The 23330-nt window shown below is 40.4% G+C and overlaps 1 protein-coding gene across 7 annotated transcripts in view; it reads left to right on the top strand.

The window, feature by feature from the left end:
- The window catches only part of tanc2b (tetratricopeptide repeat, ankyrin repeat and coiled-coil containing 2b), a 170345-nt gene that overhangs the window by 31387 nt on the left and 115628 nt on the right, over positions 1-23330 (top strand). For all 7 annotated transcript variants that reach the window (XM_010783447.1, XM_010783439.1, XM_010783426.1 and 4 more), the window contains exon 3: positions 19215-19319. In XM_010783447.1, coding sequence (XP_010781749.1) covers positions 19253-19319 — 67 coding nt within the window. In that variant the 5' untranslated portion in view covers positions 19215-19252. The remainder of the gene's footprint in view (positions 1-19214; positions 19320-23330) is intronic.

Here is a 23330-nt window from a genome sequence, read left to right as displayed (position 1 = left end):
TCTTTTGCTGACGCTGGCAGTGCCTGGCTCAGCCTGCTAATGTGGATGGCATAAGGCCTGACGGAAGGCAGACTCATCTGTCGGCTTGTGACCTTCAGCAAAAGGGGAAGGACTGGAGTTCACCCTGTATGTTTCCATCTTCATAATATATCAGCACCCTTCGCTGGCAGGTTCCTTTACCAAACACAGCAGAGAACTAACTTGTTTACCACTTAATCATCTTTTATCTGATTGGCAGGTTAAGATTTGCAAGGATTCACATCATCAGCTATCATCACACAGGAGAATATTTAATATTCCTGTGAGGAATACACCGCCTTGTTTAAAAGACATGAATGAGGACCATGCAGAACGAACCTTGTGTGAATCATTAATATTCTCAACAGAGCCTCATCAGCACAACACGGGATTACTCATAATAACACAAGAGAAATAATTGCAATGTGACATGAAGTCATTTAATGAAATTAATTGATAGGTATCTTTCAATTAAAAAGCATTGCTGCTAAAGCGAAAAAAGCATGGATGATTGCCAATATCTGTAGGAGAAATTATCTTCATGCTCTCCCTTTTCCAAATGTCTTAAAAGCCCAGCTTGTGGTACCATGTAAGTGCGGGGTCTTAATAAGTATTAAAAGTTGATAAATCAATTCAGCGAAAATTAAGGCTATTAAAAAGTATTAAAAGGCATTTTCCAAGGTATTAAATGTTGTAGCTTGTTTTCAATAAGTATATAAATAGTCCAAAGAGGTTGTATTCTACAGTGTGCCTGAATGTAATCATTGCGTAGGTGTGTAGCGTGATTCTGTGTACCGTAATTTTCGGACTATAAGCCGCGCCTTTTTCCCCATTTTTCGACGCTGCGGCTTATATAACGGTGCAGCTAATCTATGGATTTTTACAGCTAACGGCCACTAGGGGACCTCCTAAATCTATGGATTTTACAGGTTACAGTCCACCACCTTTAGCTCTATGGCCGGTCCGCGCCCCCCACCTTTAAGCGGCGGGCTCCAGCAGGAAAAGCTGGAGGCCGGAAAAGAGCGAGACAGGTAACGCGCAAAAGTAAAAGTGGAACCGAGAGTGGTACGAGAGCAAGACAGACAGACATTACGAGAGCGAGACAGTTTGTCCCCGTACCACTGGTTGAAAACCACTGCTGTAGATCACTGCCGGTACGTGCGCTGGGAGCGCACCGTTTAAGTTTGAAAGTTGAAAAGTTTGTGTGTCTGAAACGCTATGTGATACAGTACAGTTTACACAGCACAGTACAGGTTCTGTAGCTACTATTGCACTAAATGGTAACACTTGAATACGTTATGCAAATATGCAACTTGTTTGTTGAAATGTTAATAAATGGGAGCTTCCTCAAACAGCCATCTCTTTCCCGACAATCCCCTCTGTGCACGAACCCTTACATATGGTAATTAAACATTAAAACACCTGCGGCTTATAGTCCAGTGCGGCTTATATATGTACACATCATTCAATTTAGTACTGCTAGCGGCTTATATTCAGGTGACGCCTTATAGTCCGAAAATTACGGTACTTAAATCTAAAAGCAAGGAATCGGTAAAAGATAATGTAATCCAACACCATAACATAATATCGGTTTAATCAACAGCTCAGTGTTAACAATAATTAAACGTTAGCTTTACAGAGCACATATTCATTTATAGCTATTGCGTTAGATGGCAATACATTATACTAGTGTCCACCCTAAGGAACCTAACCTACAATGAATGTGGCTCTTCTATTGCTCAAAGGCAGTAAGTGAAGTAAGAGCAATAGGGACCCAGAAAGCAGAGGCAGTGGAACGAGTGGAATGAATTACTCTGTAGTACTCTGAGTGGCCTTAGTGGGAGGATCATTAGTCTTCCTTCACCGACTCCTCTCACATGATCTTCGAAAACATCCCATACTGAAACACGTGCGTGACTTTAAGGTGTCACTAACAGCTAAATGACATAACCCTAATGTGTTGATATTAGCATGGAAAGTAAGCATCTATTTATACAAGATGTAACACTTTAAAAAATGTCACTTTTTGAAAGGTTTCAGACTTACCTTGGCCACTTTGTGATTGGCTGCCGTCTCGTGTGAGGTATTCTTCAGGCCTTCTTTGAGCAGGGTGATAAAGAGTTCATAGCCCTCTGTGTTAGACACGTCAATCTTTTCCTGACAGGCTGACAGCATCTGCTGGGCCTAACAACAGACAAACACACACAAACACAGTTACCATCATCAACAGGTACCATTGATACCATCTTCTTAACAAATAAAGGATTTCATGGGTTGTTGAGCCATTTATTGCATGATTATATGACTTCAGTCACATGTCACTGTAGCCACATTCAGAACCAATTAACCTAACAAGTGGTCCCACAGAAAAGTGTCAGATCATTTGTACCTTAAATAATTAAATTGTTTAGGTACAGCTGTTGAGATGCAGTTGAATAGTAAGATATAATAGCAGATGAGTGCTACTGTGTTTCAGCAGATAAGTTGTGGCAACACATCCTTAAATGGCCTATGCAAGGCCTCTGTAAGCGTCAGCACCAGAGTTTATTTCCTGCCAAATGTTGCATCAATGACAAAACATGGCTTGTGTAAATGTGCCTTGTATAGTGTGTAGTATCTAAAACAATTTGAATATACAGGTTGTGACATCAGGTCGTTAAACATCAAGAAGTATGATGTTTAACACACATTCTGCCAACATAGTCAAATGTTTGACTTTTATTTAGAACAACATAGTTTGTGTTAGCAATTAATATAAACAATGAATGTTCCTGCTTGCTCCAAGGAAAAACACCACCTGGGGCATCCACTGTTCAGGGGGCTTTGACTTAGTTGAGGCAATCAATTATTCACTTCAAACCAAGAGAAAGACCCAAACAGGCCCTGCAGTAGTAATAACAATGAGGGCTTATATACTGAGGGAGGAATGAAAGGGTTAAGGACACACATCTTTAAAGGGCACAAACATGTGAATATGAGGCGCAGTCTCTCTGAACAGTGGTCCCTCACCTCTGTGACGGGTAGCTCCAGCTGGACCATGTCCTCCGGCTTTGCCACAGGAGGCTGCAGAGCTGTGTCCAGGAGCAGGATGCCATTCAGGTCCTTCCTGCATCCCACTGCATAGTCGTCCACAAAAAGCACCTTGTCCGCTGCAGGAAAGTACTGACACCTGACACGGCCGCCAGGTTTAGCTGTGAAAGGAACAGAAGATAGCAGACAGTGTGAAGGAAGGGAGGCTGGAATGAAGGCTAAATATCTACCTGAAATACGGCTAAGTTTCATGTATCTTTGGTCGATTGTACTTTGAGATAATAATACAGGGAAACGTCCGTTATTCGCCATGTATGCTCTACCATCTTGTGCCAAACAAATGAAAGCCAAACCTTTTCTTGGTCATTTTCTTATTTCTACTGTTGAATTGAAAACAGATATGTATTTACCATATTATACCATACTTTGCTGCATTGCGGTTTTACAAAATATTTGCTCATAATATGAGTTGTGTTTATAGAAATATACTTAGTCTTCAATTGAATTGCCCTGACAACAACTTAAGTTACCTCCCTTTTGTGTAGTCTATTTCAATGGTTGGTGATTGACAAAAAGAGGGTTGGGTTGGTTGGAGGATGGGTAATGTTTGAAAGCTTGACAAAACAACCAGCAGCCTAACAAAAGAAAAACGGCATTATTATTAAACAACGAGAAGAGCATCTTCTCGTTGTTTGCCTAAGATCGCATGCTGTGGTTTTATTAAATGTGCCAAGTGCTAGGACTGTCTTAGGGAAGAAAGCTTTTCTCCACTAACTTGGAACAGTCAGCAAAAAGAATGGAAAATTACCAATCTGGTACCACTACATGTTTTTAAAGCTCGGTTGGATGCTACACAATCAGATGCTGTTGGTACCTGTACATGTGGATAGATATGTAAATTGTAATCCCTGTAATTTTTGCTGTATGATGTCCTTTTGTTGTTTTTACNTAAAGTATAGGACACCTGTACTAAATTCACCCCTCCCGCCTAGATTGCAGAAAATCCCCCAAACCCGCCGTACGTGGTGGTCCTTCAAAAAAAAATTTACAAACTTCAATTTTCGTAGGTAGACCACGGTGAAACCTCGTTGTAACTTCCTCTAGAATACCATGACATGTAGAGAGTTGTGGGTATAACTTGGTCTTGACATTTCGTCTAAAAAAAGAAAATACCATAAAATGTTTAGTGAGGGAAAATTTGACATAAGACCAATAATTATTTGTTGAAAAAAAATGCCAGTATAATCATAACATATGGAGAAATGAAATAAGAGAATAAAAAGATGATTGATATTAACAGTATATTTCTAGACGGAAATGGAGTGACCAACCTCTTTTTTCGAAGAATATTCTTCGAAAAAAGCAATGATCGATCGTGCACGATTATTGTTGTTGCAATCTGACATACTATCATCTGTCCTGCCGGACCCGAAAGTTTATTTCTGTGTCGTGCGTTTTTGACGCCGTACACATGTCAGGAATACCCATAACGTTACACTCAGGGCCCGGCCTCGGCGCAAGACCACGAGAGCAACTGAGTGAGGACAGTCTGCCTTAATGGCACCTCTGTGCAATCCGAGCACAACACAAGGGTTCTGGGACTGGAACCGGTCCTTTTGATCTTTTTACGAACAAATTAAAAAACGCCAGAATCTAAAGAACTTAAAGAAAAAAAAACGCCTAACAATATTAATGAGCTCCCGGCAGTTTATCCAGAGCCCCCGCATATGACCGCCTCCGGCCGCCAAGGGTGGGACGAAATGCCCATACGTCCTAGGACTCAGTTTACATATGGAAAATTCGGATAAAATTCTGGAAAGGTATTTAAAATTCTAGAGTAGCGGTGAAGCTCAAAATTGACCAATGTAACCGCTGTGGTGAAATGGAGTGTACATGATAGTCATAACAACAGGAAAGGAGGAAATAGAAGGTTGGTAAACCTGCGTTGCACGTAAGGGGTACTTGCCACAACAAATGGTGGACCCATTTGCCTGAAGCGTGCGAGTGACCGAACCTTCGCGGCTACAGGACAAGTCTACTGCAGTTGGGGCCCACGGGTATTTAGTCTCAACGGGTCATGCAGCGCGCCAGCGCTTAGTAAGTAATTTTTGTTTTTATGTCGAGCAGTTTTATCTGTTTGTCCAAAACGAGGGCAGGAGAGAACGGGGGACGGTCAATTAAGTCCTCAAATGACTAACTGTCATTTTCCTGGATAGCGAAAGTCAGACGAATTGGGGCTTACGTTCGCATGTTTTAGTTAGTTCACGGCCCTTTTAGATTAATTCTCTGACTGTTCTCTTTTTGTGTTGTAACCACGCCCTGGATCGTTTTCGAATTTCTGTAGGGTGAAGGTAGGCTTACCCCCTCTTATAAAAACGACACTACCAGTGTAAGTTTCCAATAAACATTCCGTTCGTAGCAAAGACGTTTCTTTCCATTGCACCTCCCGTCCAACAAAGGTGTCCGTAATTGCCGCTGCAAGAGGAGACTCACGCTCAACTGCTTTCCCTTTGCAGTACACTATAACGATTGTTAATAGAGCGTCGAGAATCACCAGCGGGTTGAGCAAAGATTGTAAGTTTTGCTGTTTTTTTTACGCAGATACCAGACATAAAACCAGAAAAGTTAGCCTACGGTCAGAGAGAGAAGGGCAGACACACGCTGCCCCCGCCTCCGTCAAAATGTGTGTGAGCGGTCACTACGTTGACCATGAAAGCGCTTTAAGCGGCCAAAACTTAAGTAGCCAGCAAACACACTAAGTACCACTAGACGTTATTTTATAAAAACCCATACCCACCCCAGACCGGCTTCATAGACGCCGCACTCGACAATACACGGTAGCTACTGGCGTACAACAAGAAAAAAATATATAATATATAATACATTACTTCACCTCGACACAACGAGCCAGAAGGACGGAACAGCCGAGACGAGTACTACCATATTACTTCCGAGACGACCGAGCTCTACTACCAGATCGAAAATTGCGAAGTCGTTCAATGAGGATGCCCACGCAAGCAATTATAATTGACGCGCAGGCTCGTGTCACCGTGGCTTACCCTGGGACCACTTGTCACAATCTTGCCCGGCAAGTCACAAATCCTCCTCGAGGGACAGCCGCGCCGCCTCGCACACACTTGACTTTTCAAAAAGACACCCGTTATAATAAATTCCTTAAGCAACTCCGATAAGATCGACCGTATTAACAGATATTAGACGATTGCAATCGAAAATCGGAAGATAAAGATTACAAAAAAAGTATCCGATATGTCTCCAGCCCATTATCATATATAATATAACGAATGAACTCATTCATCTTCGTGGTCTAGAACATGACATTAAATCCTTCATGAGTCTAGAACATGATCTCATTTTCAAGAGTCCATAAGGAATGATCTCATTTTCATCTTCGTTGTCTAGAAACATGGATCTCAATTATCTTCATGAGTTCTATATAATGAACCTCATTTTCATCCTTCAGAGTCCAGAACAATGAACTCATTTTCATCTCATCTCATGAGTCCCAGAACATGAACCTCATTTTTCATCTTCGTGATCTAAACAGGAACTCATTTTCATGTATCATGGCTCTCACATCCTATGAGACAGAATAATGGTCATTTCAGGACGTAAGTTTAAAGGAGTTCATTTTCGCACACATCTTGTGTCCATATCTTTCTGTTTTGGTGGTCATGCCACGGTGCATGAATGCGCGGGTCATGGTCAAATATCTGGATTAAGAGGTTGCTTTTTCTTTGCACAGCATGAAAGAAACGCGAAATGAATGGGCTGTGATTTGAGTTTTTTAAGCAGACGTTGAGTTCAATAATTTGTACGGCCCTCGAAGGATGTTGTAAAAATTGAAATGGCCCTTGAGAGGAAAAAGGTTCCCCACCCCTGCTGTAAAGTGAAGCTCTATCCCTCTGTGCCTCGAGCCACATGATGGACACCTGGTGAGATGGCTGGAATCAAACAGACATTTATTGGTGGTCATCAAATCACCATCAGAGGTCAGCAACCAGCTAACGTGCTAATTGGGTTTCCGTTTTCCGGGCTCCAGTCTGTGCTTTCAATCAAACGTCAGTCCAGCCTGACAGCAATGTGGTGGTGGGCTGAACTGGAAGAGCAAGTAATTTAAGACGTTTTCTCTCCTTCGCCTGCCCACGCTCCCTTCTATCCTTTGTACCGTCTTCTCAGATCCAGATTCAGAGTCACAAATAGCAACCCTGAAGGTATCATTGACCTTGTGAGGCACACTAATGTGCTCTTTTCGTGGCAGTGTTGTATCGCCAGCTCTGAAATTAATATTGAGTCTGGAATCTGGCGGAGAGGAAAAGTATGTTTCTTAAGCTGCAAATGTACTTGTCACAAAACAAGAATGAAACAACCTATTTTTAGCAACAAATCTTAAGTTGGTTGTAGACCAAAATAATTTTTTGCTTTACGCAAGTAAAACTGATTAGAAAAAAAAACTGGAGAACAGCACATTCCCGGAAGCTGTCAGCGTTGTCTATTTTACCGTCATATTTATTCATTGACTGTCGAAAGGCATACACATCACAGACACAAATTGAGGATGAGATGAGGGAGATAAGAGGTGCTGCTAATTCACAGTGGACAATGAAGTTCTTCACAGAGTGAATTTCAACACGATGAAGGTACACGTGGTAATACAGGACTGAAGCAATCCATAATGTATAAGGAAACAGAATCATCTCCATTTTCAGTCTGTGTGCCTCTGCCTATTTGAAACCATGCTTAAATCCTTACGCATGCTATTCACACACTTATTTCCCCAGACATGAACAGAACCGAGGAAGTTGCTCACGATCACTTTGACAAATGGACCTTTTTTTCTGTCTTGTTTATGAGCCCACATTGAGGGCAGAAACTCATTTGCTCCGCACCAACTGTCATTATAGGTAACCTTTTGACATACCTTAGCCTCCATCTATCTTTAACTCAGCCTGTGTGGATGGATGGTATTACCTTATTGATCTGTTCTGTTCGTGTCCTGCGGTTTTGAAACCATACCCACCCTCTGAATGTCTGATGACTCTCTACCTTTGGGGTATGCTGTGTTCATGGATTCCTTGTGGGTTGTTTCTTGACGTCACCGGCCCTATCTGTAAATGTCATAAATAGAAAGCATCAAAACATAATCTCTTGAAAAGACATTGGACCCTCGGTGTAATGTTTCTTCACCTTTACCTAAATGGCAGTCACAATAGAGTATTTTTGTACTGGTGGTCTAACACAGTAGTGAATGGAAAGTGTAATACCAAGAGAAAGAGGCAAGATGTGAATGAGACAGGACATACAATCTTTGCTTGTCTTTTGTCATGACAAACCATTTTTTCAAAAGGGTTTTCACTGTTACCCTATGTGCATTTATAGTTGAAACCTACTGCAGACGAGTTGCATCAGTGCAGCGCAACATCATTTATATAGCACTTATCTATGTTTTATGAAGCTTTGAATACAACTAACTTTAGCTGCAATTATCTTTACAGATGTTTGGAAATGGTCCCACACAGGTTGAATTTATTTTCAAATGAGGACTTTTGTAACTCTTGCCCGGTCATGAAGGAAACCAAACCAGTAGCATCCCCTCGGCCTAACACCACTTAGAAGCCATGCTAAGCCTATCCACCACTCAGCTTCTTGATACACAACTGCCCCAGGCAGGAAGTCCAACAGTCAATCTGGCTCTGCTTCTCAGAGATACAAAGTTACTACAAGACCTCAACAGGCCTCCGGCTAAGTGTTCTGTGGTAATAGTAGTAGTAGTTTAAGAAAATGAACTGAACTGGTACGCACACATGGGTGAGAAATAAGAATGAATGGGAGCATGTGCTATTTGGTTATTTAGCGATTCACTTGAAGTGGCCAAATCAACCCAATTTAGGGATCATCTGAGGGCTAAGTTATGGTAGGCAGGCAGAACTGACGGCACAGAGGGAATGACTGGCGGTTACAATTCTGTTTGGATCAGCTTCAGGCTGACACTGGATCCATGTGACAGCTGAGCCAGGACCAGATGTGTGTGGATGTTATGAGGAGTTATGACAAAAAAGTATTCACACCACTTTTTTTTTCTTTCTTTTCTTTGACTACTCTCAATCACACTGGATGCATTTAGGATTATTGGATGCAATTCAACAACATGTTAGGCATGCTTCATTCAAATTAGATTAAATGAAATAGGCAACAAGCAAAACAGAAGTAATGAAGATCTTAAACCTGGATTTTAAGGCAAAGCTAAATGATAAGGTAATTTAACAGGATCCAGCTTAGGTTGTATTGATATTGTGTTTAGTTGTGCAGCTTAATTAGCCCTAACCATTTGACACAGCATGACCGGAGCTTAAGGGGCCCTTTAAGTTCCTGAGCCGGGGGACATATGCCTGCTTTGCCCTGTTTGTAATCCAGCCATGATGGAGTTAGCCGTGTCTTCTAGTCAACACATTCTAGGGGTACAGCAAACACAACAAAATAATCCAGGGTCTCTACTCTGGTGGGTGAAAACCCCTACAGCACCCGTCTGCCCCAAATAATAATATTTTAATAAATTAAAGAACAGATCCTGACCTTACTTTTACATTTAAAGAGACCAGAAATACCATTCCCCCATGAGCAAACAGTGTGACAGTGGACAGGAAAAACAGGAAGAAACCTCATGCAGGAGGTGATGGCCATCTGCCTCTAACGGTTCCGTGGGAAAGAAGGGGGTGGGGATTTACAGAAACCTTTTTTTATGACCATCCTTTTTTGTTTGAAAAAAAGTGAGGATATTCACAATTATCCAGATCATGGAAATTCACCTTGATCAACAACCATGTTAGGTTGAAAAAAATTCATTGTAGCTCTATTTTAAACTTAACTTCATATAAATCATTATTTGTTTACCCCGTAACCTTGTTGTCTCATGAAGTGTGATGACAGCTCATCAAATATGAGACTCCATCAAATGTCACAGTACACTAGAAAAGTCAATCCTACTGAAGTGAATATAAGACCAGAAGATGAAACAGGAACTCAGCCTATTTCATTCCAATAATTTAATTTCAGCGCCTGCCCAGCAAGAGACACCGGCTCATTTTTAAACGCCTCCATCTCGATGCAAATATGCACCTCTGCCAATGTCAATTACCTGCGTTAGTGTCCTTCTGCAGAATGACCTTCTCTCTTCATGTCATGACTCTATCTGCCCCTTTAAGCTGCCTGTCAACCATTGGACCATTCTTCTTCCTGGAGCTCTGCTCTATATGTATGATAGGGATCGGGGAGCGAGAGGCATACCAATGGGAGCCTCTGAGAGGATTTATGCAAAACAAAATGTTCTATGTATTCTACAGCCTCGGTGATGGGCGTGTCTGTGTCATATGTCAGCCACAGCGATGAAAGGCTATTATTTAGATTAGGCTTTTATTTATCATTCCATTAATACAACTCCTGGCACCGCTGCTCAGACTGTCAGTGCAGATGGTGCAGCAGCACTTCCAAATGACCAGCAGGTGTAGCAGTGAGGTCTCTGCATGGGAAGATTGGAGAAGGGGAGTGGAGAGAAGCAGCAGTCCGACCTGTCATCAAACCATCCCTATCCCTATGCAATATAAAACACAGAGTTTTACCTTTCACATCATCACCTAGCTTTTTTAAAATGGTCATCTTTCAAGAACGCTGGGAATATGCTGAGCAGCTACTTCCTCCTCCAGTATCTCCGTTTCTTTCTACCAGCTCTGTGGCGAAGCTTGGAAAGGTTTTACACTGACTGCTGCTCATACGAAAACCTTTGTGTTATTTTTCACAGCAGCAACCAAACAAGAGCGAGGCAGCATCAAAGTGGCACATTCACAACATATTCAAATCAGATCCGAGCTGCTGCTGTTGTCACTTTGGTGACTGCAGGGGAGACATTCATTAACCACTGACAAATGCCGAATTCCGCAATGTCTTCCAGTGAAAAGATTACCAAGAAGACACGCAATTGAACTTTCAAAAACTGTGGTCATTCATGCTCTGAGTAAATGCATTTATTTCTCTCGTCATTTACTTTTTTTTTTCACCTGCCTACATGGCTCACAGTATTTCAATTCAATATTTGGTACTGCAAGAAACCCATTAAAAGAAACGAGGGAAAATAAATAAAATTATGCCTTCCTTGGTTTGGATCCCTTTGACTCTGATAAAGGTTGACACGCTATTTCAGTCGCTTCTTTAGAGTAGTTCTGAAAAAGAGAGGGTGAGAGAAAGAGCTTTAAACTGGGCATATATTTGGGGAAGGAAATGTGTGCCAGTTGGCCTGTTTAGGAGGACTTCTGTTTCCCCACAGGGAGATGACAACCAAAGCACATTATAATTCACTTGGCTGTATGTGGGCCGTGTCGGTGACTTGAAGAACAAACACTTCAAGCCAAACTTTGCCTAAGCAGTGTAGACTTTAGGAGCCAGCAAGAAAGACATTTCTGCTAAGACCTTTACATTGTTGGCCCTGTAACTTGCACGGTCACATAAACTGGTTAGCCAAGCTTACAGCCAAGAAATGGAAATGTTCTATCTGATTGCACTCTTGGAAACCTGTCACATCTCTTAAGCCCTACGGTTGCAGATAGTGTTCTTCCATTGTGACTAAATTACAGCTCATGTGATTGAGAGTAGATAAGTTACTGGTTTTCAATTGGATTCGGTACACACAATCTGAGCAGTATTCAACCCTGTTGAGTTGCACAACATACAATATAACTTGGTTGTATTTTGGTGAATAACCATCAAATTGCTGTGCTTAAAGGGCTGCAATTCTGTCAATTTTACAGGTACTCATTAACTCTGGCATTGTGTTTTAATCTCATTTGCAAAAAACAAATGGTTTTAAGCAAAGGCCCTTCGGCTCATGGGTATCGCAGTATTTTAGCGCCCTGATTTCCTTTTATACAAAGTGACTAATCATTTAAGTTCTCCTGTGTAGGAATATTAATGAAATAAAACAATGCTTTTAAATGGGGTCCTATTGTTGGAAGTTGATGTCGCCTTTCACATAGCTCTCAAAATGTCAAAAGAATCAAATTAATACAGAATAAGACATTATAGTTGAAGCCGTTCCCATTCCTGGACAAATTAAGCTTTTATATTTTGGCATGTGACACTACTCTTAGAGGGTGATTTTAATATACCTTGTGTTCCATGTAGAATTTATAATAAAAGGCTGATGAGCTGTAAGATAGCAATCTTGGCCACCCTGGGATCCAAACCTGTCGCATCTTTGACGGATCGTACCCATATAAGGTGCGTCGTGATACAGATATCACCACCTTCCCCTGCAAAGCAATGAGTGCGGGGGCATTAATCTAGTTTTATAAATAATCTATCACGGGGCTGGAGTGAAACTTTGTTACCAGCGACCTTAAGTGGTTCCTGCATCGCCCTATGCAGCTCTCACCTTGTGAGCCACGGCCCTGACACTTCCCCTTATTGATATCAGTGTGATTTATGGAACTCCGCTGGCCATCCTCAAACTGTGGATGGGCGTGTGATTTATCCCCGTCTGATGCTGCAGGGTGTCTACTGCCAGAGGAGGCTTCTACAAAACAAGCCTCAAGCAAGGGTCCTGTTTTTGAGTGAGAATATTTCCTCTGCTGTGAACCTCTGCAGCTGGTTTTTATTTTAATGAGGTCCAACTGCCACTATCTCCTCACCTCACTCTTCCTCCCTGAACCCTGAAAGCAACAGTGTATCTGAACAAGTGGAGGAAATCAATGGATCAGGGATGACTCAGCTTCAATTATACAGCAGTTTCAAGCTTCCCCTGGCACTGTTGTTATTTGATTAGGGTCTGACATTCATGTTTTCCAGTCAGACCGCCGGATTCAACTATAATTGCTCTAAGAAACGTGTGTCCCTCAGGGCTAGGTCCATTTGTCGTTCTCACAACAGTTGATGCTTCATTGTGCAGTGGCTGCTGGGGGATTTTCAATCTCGTAACAGCGAAAATGTAGCTGTATTTCTATCACGGGTGAGCCTCAATCACACATTTTAACACAGATTTCTATTATATTCTTAACATAATGCAAATACCAAACACGGCAATGTGATACATTACATTTAGCTGACAATTTAATTTAGGGTGCAGAATCTTGCCCAAGGACATCTGACATATTGACTCACTGCAGGGGTCCGAGGTACGATCCCTGTCCCCTGCAGTCAACATGCCAGAAGTATACGACCATCTACCTCCTGAACCACAGCCGCCATGATACCTTGATTCTCAAAGGGTTAAAAAAAGAAATCAAACAATTGGGAAACATTTTTTAACTAATAGGACCCCTCAAGTAATTCAAATGATTAGGTTCACACTACCAATATAGATATACAATTCAATACAATGACAGGTAGATTGCAGTTTTTTATAGTAGCCCTCTTCACTAGAGTCAGTGTTTATTTACTTATTATACATTTTAGCTAAATGAAATGAATCGTATTCAGAAATATCCTGTCTGAAAGACTAAATTTGATTGGCAGGCTCTGAAAAATGTCCCTAGTGCCTCCATCTCTATTAAAACCCTCCGTCTGCTGTAACTTCCTTGTGAAAGGTAATCACAGTAATAGCACTCCCAGGGGAAAGCGTCCTCTCTAATTCTTTGATTGTGTCTGTGTGGCTTCCTCTCAGATGAGTTTTCATTTAGAGGCCAGGGGTAACATGAGATAAATCCTATTGGACGCCCTGCAATCCTGGCCTTTGCCATCGCTGGCCCCATTAAAGGATACTTTATTGATTGCAAATAAGCTTTGGGATTAATGGAGGGTCACGTTGGTCCTCAGACCAGACTCGGACTCAGAGGGACACGTCTGTGTCTGCCGCCAGATGGATTTATTTTATATTTTAAAATGAAGATAGGGCTTAGTGATTAAAAGTTAACTTCATTCTACAAGAGGGATTCAGTATGTGGAGACTTACAAGCTAATCCTCTAATATGCTCCATATAATGCGATGACAAAGCAGCAATTCTTAAAGCAAGGCTTAAAGCTAAACCTACATATTTAATAAAGCTAGTTATTTAATGTAGTTTTATAGCCTTTCACAAAGGTACAGTATCTGTCAGGGCTAAAAAGGAATATTTTCGAAGTGTTAAAGTAATACATTTCCCACAAAATAACCATATGAATAACTCACCCCGAGTAACCTTTATTTTTTATGCATGCCTCTATGGTAAAAAAACAGACCAAAAGAGAAGAAAAACCTGATGATTTGAAATAAATGGTAGCCAACTTCCTACAACAGAAAACCATATCAAATGTTTATTTTAATTTATTTACATTTTCAATTTCACTCATCCAGTCGTACTGTATGCATACTACTTCACAAAGAGATTCATTTTCAGTGAAGCTTTCCTGTTCAAAACACTTCTGTACAAACAGTCACACGCTAGCACAGCTATATAAGTCCAAGTTTTAAATAGTATGTTTTCAGTGAAAATTGCATGCGAGAATAACTAGGATTCAAGGTAACCCTGGGTGAGTAATTGAAACACAAATAGTCATTTGGAGCGTGGAGTATTTCTTTTAATTCAGCCTCAGTGATGCTTAGAAATGAACCAAGCTGTGGCTGTTTCATTTTTCATCAGAACAAACAAGTGTGCTTTCGGGTGACCAGAGCAGATGAAAGTGTCTCATCATGCAGGGCCGCTGAATGTGCCTCTAAGTGGTTTTTAACACACTGGAGGAGCATTATGCCCGAGCTGTAGAAGAGCCTGAGAAGGGCTGCATCCGCTTACGCACATTATCAATGAGAGCATGCTGCTTCTTGGCTTCCCTTCACAAAGGTTGGTACACAGGGTCAGAGAGAGTGGGAATGAGAGATGTGTATGCTTACACCCTCAGATGAAGCACTGCTTGTACGCAGGTACATTTTAGTGCCCGTCTCTCTATGGCGACCTGCGAGTCTGTGCTTACTTGCCTACTCAGTATCCTGTCCTCTAAGATTTCCTACATTGATTGCCTCCTCTAGAAACCGACTGAAAAAGCCCTCCCTATTTTCTGCTCTGGCAGTTATTAAACCACTACAGCCTCGCCTGGTTAGCTCAATGCTATACATATAGAAGCAGATTTATCGGTCTCGACTGTAAAATCCTCTGTATTTCAAGTCCTTTCAGCCGCTCTACGGAGAGCTGACATGCAGCTACAATATGCACCTACTGAGTCATGAGTTTTTAAGATTATGATTTAGTATTATAATCACAGAATTCCTTCTGGCCTGTGAGCTAACCAGACCAGACATAATAAGCTGCTCTGTGCTCCTATTTTATGCTGAGGTGAAGTTGCGGTGAGTAGCACGGATACTCACGTAGCTGGCCCTGCGTCGCTGGGGCTGTATCTCTGGAGATTAGCATGCCAAATAGATCTGACCCGTTGTCACCTTACACTCTCTCACCGCTGTCTACATCTTGTCATTGGAAGACACATGATTCATACCAATGATTTAATTTCAGACAGAGGGAAGGGCTTGCGTGGTTTTATATCATATCAGCCCATCATATCACTGTATAACAAGGAAAACTCAATAAGTTCAGCTTTGAAAGCTTCATAAGCTGTTGCAAATTAAAGGCTATTTTCACGCTTATTCTACTATGATGTCCATATCAAGTTAAAGAAACATCAAGCGATTGATTCTTACTGTTAATTATTTATTCCAGTGTCATATGATCACTGTCAACAAGCAAACGTGGGATTTTGAGGCCCTTCTATCAGAGGAAAGCCAAGCAGCATACAAGTAGATTGATGGGTCAAATGTATTAATTGATACTCTTGCTTGGCTTTGCAGATAACAAATAGAATCAACATCATTTTGACAAGGTGTAACTGATTAAGTAAAATAGATAAATTACAAATAAAACCCTGTCCACAACTGCTCTTTAAGGATTTCTTAATGAATATAAACAAGACTAAACCTAGCTCAGTCTACAGGTAGTAAAAGAGTCCCTCAGTCTCGGTATAAAACAAAGCTTGCACATATTCACACCACAGAAAAAATGAATGCAAAGCATTGTTGACTGCTGCTCTTGCTTTGGCCGGTTAGAAAATTCTAACATATTTAGCCCAACACTCCCTTTCTTTAACATCACATACAAACTGATTTAAGAAAATCAGACACAGTATATTTATAAGTGTAGATAGTTTTTTCTCTTCAATGTTCTTGCAATTGTATTTCAATCATTCGCTTTGAACATATAATGGAGTATTTAATTCAACATTAGCATCCCGGTGGAAATGAACGTTTAGCATTTGCATGATATTCCATCAGCACATGGTTAACGAGAGAGAAGCGGCCTTGATGCTGCTTTGTTCAGTGATTAGACATTATTACATTTTCTTTCCTTTGTGACATGTAGCACTCACAATTACATCCCTTAAATTAGAGCTGTTTTTGTTTTGAGGGTATATTTGCCTGAAACATCCGTTAACTCAAACAATCATATCAGTTGCTGTTATCAGATGTATAGACAGCCCTGTGGAATACTCTCAGGGTGCTCTTTACTACAACTGCATCAGGATCTGAGCCAATAGTTACAGAGAGAAATGTCAGCCTTTCCTTGTGGACCCAATGGTTCACATCAGGGCTCATTTCTTATTTAGGGGAACCTGTCACAATGTCTGGGTGACACGACACTGCTTGTCAACTAGGTCAAAAAGATTCATATTTAATGTCCGTGATCCCTCTAAATCAGAGGAGTTGAGACGTGTTTTTTATGAGCTGTGGAATAATAAGCCCTAGTGATACAAAGTGGACTGGATACATCCAAAGAAAAAAAAAAAATTGTCATAACCTTAAATTACATTGCTTTGTTATGGACATTTGCTGACACACCTATTGACTAGGGAAAGAAGTGCTAGAGTAACTGCTGTCAAATGTGTCTTTAGGTGCACATTGCCGCTCATACCCAAAAAAAGAAATACATTTTGTGTTAAAAGGGTGTCACAGTCACATTGGGAAGAAAATAGTAATATTAGGAAATAATTTATGACTATACAAATGAGTACATTCTCTGAAAAGTGTGCATGCTACACTAAAAAAGAATACTAACATATTAAGAGGAATATCTAAATGATCAGTGATTGGGAAATTGTTAGGATATCACCACTCTGCTTCTCTCAAAAACAACAAACACAGCTGGAATCATCTCCCAAAATGAAGTGATCTGAGGCTGGGTCTGCTCTCTGTTTGGAGGCTACAGTAGCTCCACCTCAATTTTCACATTTGTCATATCAAAATTGACTTCTCTTTCAGTTTTTTTTTTTTTTTAACTAAACTCCAAATCGTCAACCAGGACTGCAATCTTTTTGAGATTTACTGTCTGGACAACTTCATTCTATAAACGGACCGTCAGAGACCCACTCGTGTTAAAAAGGTTGTTGAGGTGTTGGGGGAGTTTTATCAATTTAGGATAAGTGAAACCTACATTTCATGTCTTAAGCCTAGCGGTGAGACCAAGTCATTGATTTGCTAGTCCCAAGTCTTTTGAGTTTTCAGTCCTATTGCACTGTTCAACAATTTTAACCAGCCTGTTTTAGATACTGCTTTTCATTTTGTTGACTGATTGCATTGTTTCTTTTGAGGGTCGGCCAGTTCTTTTCACTTTTTTTGAATTTTAACACAACAAAATGATCTACAGTATGATTTTATACAACTGGCGCTCAGATACTTAAATGTTGGTTCTTCATGGTTCTCTCCTGCAACTTTATTGGTGGCTGTCCGATTAGTTCAATCAAAGCATGTTTGGGAAATGTAAGTGTTTGCTTGCTGGTAATGAATAGTGTTAAATGTAGTTGATTCAGAAATGAAGGGAAAATAATTGATGTGCGCCATTTCAAGGCCAAACGAAGTCGCCCGACAGTGACGTTAAATTCCAAGTCAGTTTGTCTTTTTTAAGTCTTTACATTTGCCCAGTTTTGTCTTAAGTCACCAAATTTGGGACTCAAGTTAAAGTCTACTTGGCCTACCCCTACTAGTGTATTGTGGAGATACCATTTGTCTATTTGGGCTAATTTCTACCTAAAATGCTCAGGACACTTCTTGTTAAGAAGACACCAATGAATCATTAAAACCAAAGATAAATGTTTAATGTCTCAGTTTCATCCCATCTGACTATAATATCATGTGTTGCATCATGGTCATTGCCATCTCCCCAGTGTCTCTTGTAGTTTGAGTAGTTGTTCTGATCCTGGAAGCCTTTTAGACCCCCACTCAAGGTCATGAGGGGATTGCGAAAAACATTAGTTAAGCAGGGGTTGGGCGAGGGCGAGGGTGGGGAGGAGGGATTTTGGAGAGCTTTTCCATGTCTTCGTCTTTGAGGGTTTTTTTTCTTTAATTGTTTGGGTCCAGAGCTAGCTTCTCAGCTGGAGCTTGTCTGTGGGGCTTTGCTGAGTCACTCCAATCTAATGGAGAACATCTGCTGCCATGCTTTTTACTACTCACAGCAGAGATATATGTGCCTGCGTGGGGGGAGGGGGGTGGGGGGGAATTAGCGGGATAGAACAAGCTGCAGGCAGGAAATAAAGACAATGTTATGGTTTAAGGTGCTCTTATCTGTCAGCATTGTCACGGCTTCTTTGTACTGGAACCCCATCCTCCACTGCCTGTACTTTGATGATACGGTACAGTACATAGTTTGTGTTATCTGCGCCAAACTTCTGTTCTTTTTTATTGGATATTATGGCCTTGACCTTTTTAAGTATATTTAGCATATTTTCACCTCACTTTTATAAGTTGCAATATGTCACCAGATACATTGTTAAAGCCAACACTTGTAAAACAATACACTGCATCAATTATTTTTGACAACTTCAAATATCCTAGATTAATATCAGAATTCAAAGAAATTAAATGAACTGATTAATACATTTTTATTTTATTCAAGGTTTTGATGTCCTTTAATCTTTTATATATAGAGTAGATTGACAATGAAATGATCAACCAAACATTATGCTTTTTCTTTGGTAGGAAGAAGTTTCTAATAAATTGGTTATTTCTTGTCTTGTGCGTAGTCTTCTTGTATCTAATATCTCTAATAAAGTCTTTAACAACGGAATTCTATTGTAACTAATATCAGTTTTATCTCACAGTAGACAGTCGATGAAATATTAATGTTGACTGTCTTATCTTTTCCCAACAGATCTTTCTGTAGTGTAGTCCAGGGCATCTGCTGCAGTCATGTTTAGGAACAGCTTGAAGATGTTGCTGACGGGAGGGAAGGCCAACCGCAAGAGTCGCAGCAGCGGTGAGTCTCTCTTCTGATGCCAGCCACAAACCGTGTCATCTGCCTGTCAGCGTGCAGGTGTTCACTAGTTCTGGGTGTATTTTTAGGAAGGAGGAACATGCAGCTTTCAGAAGCGGAAAAGTATTTTGGTTCTTAACGACTAATCTATGACTACTGAAGACCCCTTTTTTTTTTAACCTAAAATAGATCCAAACCAACTCATCAGTTGTGATGCTTGAAAAGCTTTACTTCCTGTTGGGACTCAAAATATGGCTTTATGATGCAATGTCTTGCTAAACTGTGAACATTTTAACTGTGTCTCATATTGCATACTTCTGCACCTATGTTTGCTGTTTTGAGTGCTCGAGTTCAACCCAATGGGAAGTATGGCAAAATGCAGTGCACTATCAGTTGCCGGATGATGCACTCATAAGTCATAATTGTCAAAAAGTTGAGTGGGGAATGCTGGACGTTCCTCATACTCAACAATCACCATCTTGGAAGTTACACGCCCGCCTACGATTACAGTTGCTTTTGTGAATACAGCACTACACAAATAAAGTTAAGCATGTTTTTGTTTTTTTTCACAATTTAAGTCACATACCGCTATACTGGTGTCAAAATAGGGTCTATGCACAGAATGCAGCTATTCAATACTCATTCTTGTTTAAGAATATGAGCATGTCAGGGGAGAGGCGGGTGCGGAGGCGATTCACAATCAGGCCAGCTGTAGAAAAGACCCTCTCAGCTGGAACGGAGGTTGCGGGTATAGCTCGTGAACTGTTAGCGCCGGAACCTTGCAATGGGGTAACTGCGGAGCGTATTTGGGCATAAGATGAGGTTTGAGTCTGCGTGATCTCCGTGTACGGAGGGGCAGCAGCCATATCATTAGCTAGAACTAGCTAGATCTGATGGATTTGGACATAAACGCGAATAAACCTGAATAATTTAGAATATTCGATGAATGATCCCCATCCCTAATAGGAACACTACTGTTCAATGATCGTTTGCTGTGCTATCAGAGCTGTGATAAAGGCAGAGAGTTAATCTAGCAAAGCAAACTCAACTGTTCCTGCAGGTGTTTAGACAAAAAATACTTAATTGTGTTATTTATTCGATTATCCATTGTTTTTGCCGTTAATCTGTGTCCAGCTCATGTTAACTAATTCATTGTATTACTAAGAATTATTATGATATACAGCTGGAAATCATAAGACAAATGATTCATATAAATTGCATAAAATCATGCCCTATACTTAAAGGTTATAGGCCTGTTTTGTCCCTTTTGCTTTCCATCATCCTTCAACAGTTACATTCAATTGTTAAGTTTCATTTAATATCCTACAAAAATGTAGGATATTGTCTTTAAAAGTCTTAAATTGAGTGAACAGCACAGACAGTTCTCACCTTTCTCTCTGTTTGCTTCAAAGACCAACATGTACTTTCCCCCACAGTCAGGTTAAATAACCTTTAAATCACAGCAGCCATGTTACTCTCGGGTCCTTGTTAAAACCACATGAAACCTTTTTTGTTCCTACACATGCATTACTGTCACTGAGGCTGTTTAAAGCTCTCACTTAGAGGAGCAGGGCTTTTGATGTGGTAGATAATCCCGGCCAATAGCAGCTCTTGGAGAGCTCGGCGTGTTCACTTTGTAACAGCGCAGTCACTCTCATCTAAATCTAATAATTTTCGGGTTATTCTCAAGGCAATGCGACAACCTTCCGCTCTCTTATTCTTTTTCTCGTCTCCCTAGAATAGATTCTGTATTATGGTAGGAAAAGTGGATTCTGAGGGCTTTCGTCCAGCCGCCCACTCCATCTGCACAGATGAATTATTTTGTAAAGCTAGAAATATCCAAAAGTACAGGAGGTCATTGTTTTGTCTCCACTTCAGACAAAAACATATAGATGTGGTAATGAAAATATTCTGTGCAGTGAAACATTGAATCCAGGCATTAACTTGTTTAAAAAGAAGCTCAGCAGAAATATAGTGTGAAGTACTTCATTACTTCATTGTAACAATACTTATACTCTCTGACTAGGCTTCGATTCCTTGACTTGTTTTTGTTGACATTTGACTTCATTCTCATGATCATTAAATAATTTTAAACCCTGTTTAGTTCTCATGGAGGTAAGTGTTATTATCCATCATCTGCATGTTGAATAAAAATGCTGTGCAAAGCTTTTAAACAGTAACTGCATTTAATAATTGTCAGTAAAATCACTTTTCTCACAGCCAACATGCATTCATTACAATACATTTAATTTGGCTTTTTCAAATAATGATTTGAAATAAGTGCAAAAATCCTTGAGATTCAAACAGAACAACAAGGAAAGTGCAGATATATTCACTTCCAGCAAGTCATACCATTGTAAGTGCTGGTGAATTAGTTACAAGGCCTAAGCTAACTCTTTTTTTTTCATTTATATAAACACTAACACCCCAAAATATGACAAAAAAAAATAAGATTAGATTCCAATTTTTGACAAAAAGCTGCTTCAAATTATTTCATTTTGGGCAACAATAATCATAATTAACTACATCCTATTGGGTCTGCTCTTCAAGTAGTTTATATACACGTAGAATATAAACATTCCGTCTGTTTATTCATTAATTTACTATGAGATGTCCTTCCCAGCAAGGCTCCATGGCTAACCCCTTCCTGCTCTCCGCCTTCAGTGTGTTTGTGTATTTGTGTGTGAAGTAGAGAGTAGATCAAGCAGCAGCGCGTGAATGGAGTACCCTCCAGTGTTTTGGTATCTGTTGCTGTCACTTTTTCCTCCTCCCAGCAGACGAGTGATGATCTCACAATCTGGCCGCTTCACTGAAACATCTGTATCCCGCAGTTTCCTGCAGTGTGCCTGTACACACTGGGATAGAGGCACACACTGCCACTTTTAATGTTTATTTAAAGACACCATTTACACATTTTCATTATTATACCCACCTGCTCCCCAAGGAGAACTAGAAAGCTGTTTTTAGCAACTCTGACTCCTCAGCTAATGACAGACAGGGAGCGCTAGTGAGCTACAACCCTGCTGTGGGAGTAGCACTGATGACTTGCCAGGCTAAAAACTGTCCCTATAAGTGTGGATGCACTAGCTGCTGAAATTGGTCTTTAGTTCAAGTGTGAGATTGTGAGATAAGACGACTTCTCGGTGTTTGATGCAGTTTCAAGTGAGCTTCTGGCTTCAGGAATGCCGGCGCTCTGAAGGAGGAATATACCCTCTAATCTGGAGACAACAGATGTCTGCACTGGAGGCATTGTATCAGCCCCAAGTTACTAAGCTGATGAATGGCGTTTTTTAATTGAATAACACAGATTAGCTGCTCTGATTGCAATAATGTGGAATTCTTTAAATCTGTATTGCAACACATTCAGCGAATAGGCTGTTGATATCTCTCTAGCAACTACTAGAGCTAGATTGAGCCTCAAACTGCTATTTATACAGATAATAGACTTCTATAAGACGCTGCTTCACTGTTTTTTCCTTTGAGACGGATTATCACACCTGTAGTTTGTTTGATTTGTTTCTGAATAAAGGACACGATTCGTTGTTGCCTATTTGTTTTTGTCTGGTTTAGGTTCACACTGATGCTTTAGAAACAAACAAAACAACAAAACAAGAGCTGTAAGCATCACTTTTATAGACTGACAGAACTGACAGAACTGCACTGAATAGCTCCATTCTAAATGTACATAAAATCAGCAGATGCATTTTGTGTTGTTTGCATTTTTCTTCATGTCTACTCATCTGATTAAACCCAGTATTTCACAGTTGCAAATAAAGACTATGCTACAACATAATTATTAGTATGATAGTTCTTTAGAATTAGAATCAGGAGGTGGCTGACTCAAGCATTGTAAAGTCCAAAGGTCAAATTTTTTTAAAAGAAAGATAGATGTCATTTAGAAAATTAACATCATGTTCTTTTCTAACAAAGTTTTCTGCTTCAATCTACAAACAACCTTTTCACTGCAAGGTTTGTTTTTCCGCTTGGCACACATGAAAAGAGGCAAATCTGACC

This window comes from Notothenia coriiceps, unplaced genomic scaffold (genome assembly GCF_000735185.1).
Source record: "Notothenia coriiceps isolate Sejong01 unplaced genomic scaffold, NC01 NC01_scaffold00000664, whole genome shotgun sequence".
Lineage (NCBI taxonomy): Eukaryota > Metazoa > Chordata > Actinopteri > Perciformes > Nototheniidae > Notothenia > Notothenia coriiceps.
The sequence above is the reverse complement of the archived record's forward strand: the minus strand, read 5'-3'. Positions and strand labels throughout refer to the sequence as shown.